The following is a 6,494-nucleotide window of genomic DNA, read 5'->3' as shown; positions in this document are numbered from 1 at the left end:
GGAAAAATCATGCATATATATTCCTAATAAAAAAATTTATTTTAAGAAATCACATTCTTAGCTATATCCTTCATGGAAAATGAATTCTCACAAAATTTATTACTTTATAAACACAGAGCTTTAGTTTTCCTCTTGTATGTACCTTATATAAATAAATAAATATATGCTTGGGGTAGATAGCAGCATAATTTGTCATGTTTGATAGGACAGTTGTGTATATAATTTATTATGGTTCAAGACTTCAACCCAAGAATTCGAACAACGATTATTGGTATAGTAGCTTCTACAAAGATCAGAGAGAGAAAATAGATAGAGAATAGATAGGAAGAAAAGTATATATTTGAAAGGAATAATTCCACCCTTTTTTGTATATATGCATTAACAAAAATACACATATCTTAAGTCTCAAATGGTGACTTTAAAATAACAATATATAATACCATATATAGAACAAGTCCACCATCAGCAAAAATCATCACATATGGCCACAACAAGTCAAACCTCATGACTTGACCTTATAAGCTTCAATTCATCAAAAATCATACCAAAATAAATAATAATAAAATAATAATAACAATCTTCATCCATTCCACGACTCTCGATAATAATATAAAAGAAGCTAAGGTTCCTCTCGACTTCGTTGAAAAATTGTGCCACAAACCTTATTAACCGTTTTTGTCTTCTAATAATATCCCTTACTAGCTTCATCATCTTCCTTAGAGAGAAAGAAAAAACACACACACACAAAACACAAAAAGAATAAATAAGAGAACATTATTATTGTTATAATTATTGTTATTATAATTTTTATATATGGGGGTTAATGAAGATTTGATGATGAAGGATGATTCATATGCATCATCAGCGATGGAGGAAGAGGATGATGTTCCACTTCCGGGGTTTAGATTCCACCCAACAGATGAAGAACTTGTGAGTTTCTATCTAAAGAGGAAGCTTGACAAGAAACCAATCAGCATCGAACTCATCAAACAGATTGATATCTACAAGTATGATCCTTGGGATCTTCCAAGTATGTATTTATTCTTTTCTTTTTTAATTAGCTAGTATTCCTCTTTAAATTCAAGAATATCATTTTCTCCCCTTAAGATCTAATTATTATTACGAGTAACTAATAGCAGGGTTTCATCTAAACACAATTACTGAATCCGCAATATTAATAAAACAATAATGTAAAATTATTTTATTTAAACTGATTTTTATTACTCAGTTAATTATAATATAATATATTATTTCTTAGCCTACCTTGGCTTAATTAACTAATTAGTAGCTAGTGATCAAAAGTCTATATTAGGAAGTGAAAATTATTAAATGATAGCACTAAATGCATAAACCCAGTTTGATTATTAAGATATAATTAGTAGAATTATGAGGTATAGCCACAATATTTTACAGGAAATGAACTGTAAATAGAGTATGATTTATCAACCTTTTGATTTAGGAATAAAGAGAATCGCACTTAGCATGCATGGTGAATATATCATATAGAATTTCTTTCCCTCTCTAATGATTATTAATCCATTATTATATATAAACTAATAGACATAGAATAAATATAGAAAAAAACAAACATTTTCCTTTCCATTGTTAGTAACTACTTTACATATGTATGTTGCTAACACTATTGAATTTGGTTAATTAGAAGCGAGTGGAAGTGGAGGAGAGAAGGAAGGTTACTTCTTTTGCAAGAGAGGGAGGAAGTATAGGAACAGCATAAGGCCTAACAGAGTCACCAGTTCCGGCTTCTGGAAAGCAACCGGGATAGACAAGCCGGTGTACTCCCATGGCGGCGAAGGAAGCGACTGCATTGGACTCAAGAAGACGCTTGTCTACTACCGCGGCAGCGCCGGTAAAGGTACCAAGACTGATTGGATGATGCACGAGTTTCGCCTCCCTTCTGCCACCACCGAAAACAAAACAAGCCTACTTGCCAACAACAAGAATAATAATAATATCAACAATGCCGATGTTGCCCAAGAAGCTGTAAGTAACTTAATTAGATAAATGGCTTTAAATTATTATAGTTGTGATTCAATCTGTGATTGCAATTCGCAGGCTCAATTATTGTTATGATCATTATGATTATTACATTAAACTCCATGTGAATATTTCCGTCGCAATTATATGATTAGGTATTCAGTAATGGATAGTCATGTACACTTAATGTTGATATATAAATACTATATGTAATTTAGATTAAGAAAAACATTTTCCGTTTTTTGATACGAAAAAAAAAAAAACATTTTCCTTCCATCATAGGTTTAATTTTATATATACCATTATTCTTTTATACGCATGCTCTCACTTAACCTTATTAGCAATATACTCGTAGTCTTCTATGTATATATATAACTTCTTTCATGAAAAGAAAACCTTCGTAATATATTTCCCTCTTACCATGTAATATAGCAAACCCAAAGAATACAATAATAATAATAATATTTCAATTCTTGACAACTTACTTTCATAGTTAATAGTAGTATTTGATTTCTGAGTTAACTAATAATAAGCTTGTGATGGATGCAGGAAATCTGGACATTGTGTAGAATATTCAAGCGAAATGTGTCACAAAGGAAGCACACAGCAGACTTGAGATCACATTTAGTAACAGCTAATAGTAACAAGCACAAAACCACTAGAACCCATGTTGTTCAATCCAATAATAACAATATTAATCAACATCAAGAATCTTACATCAACTTTGGTGCAACAATCATTGGCCATCACCATTACCATCATCAAAATGAACAGAAGCCAGTGACTAACTACACAGCATGCAATAACAACACTGATCAAATCCAAAGGAACAATAGCAATCATCATCATCATCATCAGTTGAACTATCACCCTTCTTCAGCGGTGGCTACTACTGTGCCACAGCAACAACAACAACAATATCATCATCATCATCAGCTAATGACGGCTCCAGCTTCTAACACGTGGATTAATCCTTCTGCGATGAACGATTTGTTTGCATTTGATGATAACTGGGATGAGCTTGGATCCGTTCTCAAATTTGCTGTTGATACCCCTAGCTTGTAAATTCATATATATATATTAGTGTGTTTGTGTAAGAGAATATATGTTAATTAATATCGAAAACGGAGCTTTTAGCTTGTTAGCGGACTTTTATATATGGGAGATTCTACGGTGTTTTTTAAATTTTTGTCTAACTTGTCTAGATAAGACTCATTTGTAGTGATGAAAGAAAAATTAAAAATAGAGCTCACTCGTTTTTAGGACTGTCCGTTCGGGCTTTCTATTATTAAGCCGTTTATATGCGTTCCTGAGCCGTCGTGACTTAGGATGTTTGATGCGTGAACATCTTTTTTATCTTTTTTTTTAGTGAATTTGCATTTAAATTATTGAGTTTAATCAAGAATTAATTATCTTTTACTCACTATAAATGCTACTTTGATTAAATTATTATATGTTTCCAAAAGAACTTTCGGTATTGGGTTGTCGTGATGGATGCCAAGGGCTCGGCCTCGATCCATTAGGTGTAATAGTCTATGCCGACTATAAAATACCGGAGTTGTCCGGATTGCCGTGGGAAATGGACCTACGAGGTCGACGCCCCATGTTCCGAATGGCTGATCCGCCGTTATAGCATTAAGCTGGTGTGGGGCGGCTTGGTGGAAGTCGGCATGTATTTGGCATTTGTTGCATTTCTTTACCAGCTGCATTGAGTCCTTCATAACCGAGGGCTAGAAGTATCCAGCTACGATAACCTTTTGGGCTAAGGTTTTGCCTCCGACATAATGACCGCAACAGCCTTCATGGATTTCGTGGAGTATGTACACTGTGTCCCCGGGCTCGACACATTTGAATAGGGGTTACGAGAATCCTCGTTTGTATAGTTGTCCTGTTACAACGGTGTAGTTGGCGACTGACCTTTTTATCCGATTTGCTTCCCTATGGTCCTCGGGTAGTACTCCGTTAAGGAGGTATTGCAAGATAGGGGAGGTCCATGATTCTTGGTTGGAGGCCGGTAGGACGGTGTCGATTGTGGTTGATATAGATGGCGTTCTGACAACTTCTTGAATTAGCGACCAGTTACCTTGTCTTGGTTTGGTGCTAGCCAGTTTCGATAGAAGGTCTACCCTTGCATTTTGTTCCTGGGGACGTGTTATATAGTGACTCGATCGAATTCATCCTTTAGCTTGTTTACTTTGGTGAGGTACTATAGGAGCAAGGGGTCTCGTTTTTGGTAGTCTCCGTTGACTTGGGAGCAAACCACGTGTAAGTCGCTGCATACTTCTAAGATTTTTGCCACCAACCTCCTTGGGTAGAGTCAGGCCGGCCAGGAGAGTTTCATACTCTGCTTGGTTGTAAGTGATTGAGAACTCGTACCAGACGGACTGTTCGATTACGATTCCATTTTGGCTTTCGAGTATCACTCCGGCTCCTCCAATGGTGGTGTTGGATGAGCCGTCTATGTGTAGCCTCCATGTTTCGAAGGTGGGACTTTCCGGAGTCATCTCAGCGATGAAGTCTGCCATGGCCTACTAATGAGAGGCCTAGAGCGGGTTCGGAATTTATCTCAAAATAAGATTGGATTGCCGTTATAAGTATAGTTCCAAACCCAACAATTGACCAATATCAAATTAAAATCTAAAGATGTCACAATTCAAAGGAAATATAAACCGAGAGTATTTAGTCTCCCGGGTTGTTCTCCCTATGAACTAGTGCCAATGAGCACACACAATTTTGGTTGTGAGAAGCAAAGGAGTGTTTTCAATGAAGAAGTAAGCAATAAAGGAATTAAAGAACATAACAAAATTGCAATTAATAAACTAATAAAAGAACTAAAGAACTACGTATGTAATATGAACAAGTAAAGCTTTAAAGTGATGGAAAGGTGATTCAAAACATAAAAGAAACCTTGTCTTGGGATGAGTTATGGAATCCCTTCCTTGCCATAACCACAACTATGATAATTATGATGGATTAATCTCACTAAGTTAACCCTTAACATCGAATGATAAGTCAAGTGAGCTGATAAACCCCATTTGTAGGGTTTATCTTGTATTGATTTTTGGGGATTTTATCACCTTTTACCCATATTTATTCAATGAAATAGCATGGTTTTGTATATTCTCCTTTAATTGTGCTTAAGAGTGAAAACATGCTTTTTAGGTCTTAAAATAGCTAAATGTAATTTACCTTGATTCTATTAGATGCCTTGATATGTTCGTTAAGTGATTTCAGATTTAGGAGGCAAAGATTGGATTAAGGGAATGAAGAAAAAGCATGTAAAGTTGGAGAACTCATGAAGAAATGATGGAACAAAAAAGCTGTCAAGCCTGACCTCTTCGCACTTAATTGACCATAATTTGAGCTATAGAGATCCAAATGATGCGGTTCCAGTTGGGTTGGAAAGCTAACATTTGGGGCTTCAAAATGATATAAGATTTGCCATAGTTGCATCGCACATAGGGGCGCGCACAAGCACAGTACGCGGACGCGCTGATGGTGGCACATGACCCACTTAATGCAACACGTGGCCAGCGATTTTAGAAGTCTTGTGGGCCCAATCCAACTCATTTCTGATGCTATTTAAGCCAAGAATTGAAGAGGAATCAACATACTTTTGATCATTAGTCATAGTTTAGTTTTAGAAGTAGTTAGAACTAGTTTTTAGAGAGAGAAGCTCTCACTTCTCTCTAGAATTAGGATTAGGAATTAGGGTTAGATTAGGATCTTAAAGTTCTAGGTTTAATTCAAGTCTCCTTTTACTTCTACCTCCAATTGGTGATTGCTACACTTTGGTTCTTCTCTCTATCCCTATTCTTTTGTTGTAATTTCTCTTATTTTGTTTCTAGGTTTTGTAATTGAGATACTCTTGTTCTCTTTATTTTCTTTCAATAATGCAATTTGAGGTAATTCATGATAATTGTGATTTCCTTGATTGTTGTTGTTAATTCTTTACATTCAATTGTAGTTAGAATTCATTCTTGTTGTGATTGACTATACTTTTCTTTTGTGCCTTCCAAGTGTTTGATTAAATGCTTGGAAGAATGTTAGACTAGAATTTTATGTTCTTGGCTTGAGAAGGGTAACTTAGGATTTCTTGAGTCACTAGTGTCCAATTGATTGATAGTTGATAGCCATTAACTCTAGCCTTCATTAATCCAATTAGTGGAAAGCTAGGACTTATGGACTAGGATTGATATAACTCACTTGACTTTCCTTTGTTAATTGATTTAAGGATGACTATGTGGGATTAATCCTTGCAACTACCATACTTGTGGCTAGTGATAATGATGAAGTCCCTTGACAACCAAACCTTGCCAAGACTATTTTGTTAATAAAGTTTTCCTACCATTTACTATTCACATTTCTCATCCAAAACCCTAAAATAAACAAGTCCATAACCAATAACAAGAACACTACCCTGCAAGTCCTTTGAGAGACGACCCGAGGTTTAAATACTTCGGTTTATAGATTTTAGGGGTTTGTACTTGTGACAAACA

General features: G+C 35.4%; 1 protein-coding gene across 2 annotated transcripts; it reads left to right on the top strand.

Moving 5' to 3' along the window:
• The first annotated feature begins 660 nt into the window (after positions 1-660).
• On the top strand, positions 661-3,260 carry LOC130941612 (putative NAC domain-containing protein 94). Of its 2 annotated transcripts, none has more exons than XM_057870172.1 (3): positions 661-1,030; positions 1,664-2,001; positions 2,545-3,260. In XM_057870172.1, the coding sequence occupies exons 1-3, from the start codon at positions 814-816 to the stop codon at positions 3,058-3,060; spliced, it is 1,071 nt and encodes a 356-aa protein (XP_057726155.1). In that variant the 5' UTR covers positions 661-813; the 3' UTR covers positions 3,061-3,260. The 2 variants fall into 2 exon arrangements, with proteins under 2 accessions (XP_057726155.1, XP_057726154.1); XM_057870171.1 differs by having other exon boundaries at positions 1,661-2,001; positions 2,545-3,255.
• The last annotated feature ends 3,234 nt before the right edge of the window (positions 3,261-6,494 follow it).

Source organism: Arachis stenosperma, chromosome 7, assembly GCF_014773155.1.
Source record: "Arachis stenosperma cultivar V10309 chromosome 7, arast.V10309.gnm1.PFL2, whole genome shotgun sequence".
NCBI lineage: Eukaryota > Viridiplantae > Streptophyta > Magnoliopsida > Fabales > Fabaceae > Arachis > Arachis stenosperma.
This window is presented reverse-complemented; position numbering and strand designations above follow the sequence as displayed.

Coding starts and splice junctions, on each gene's coding strand:
- LOC130941612 (XM_057870171.1), top strand. CDS start 814: ATGGGGGTTAATGAAGATTTGATGATGAAGGATGATTCATATGCATCA. Junction 1,031..1,660: donor TGATCCTTGGGATCTTCCAA/GTATGTATTTAT, acceptor TTGGTTAATTAG/AAGCGAGTGGAAGTGGAGGA. Junction 2,002..2,544: donor CCGATGTTGCCCAAGAAGCT/GTAAGTAACTTA, acceptor TGATGGATGCAG/GAAATCTGGACATTGTGTAG.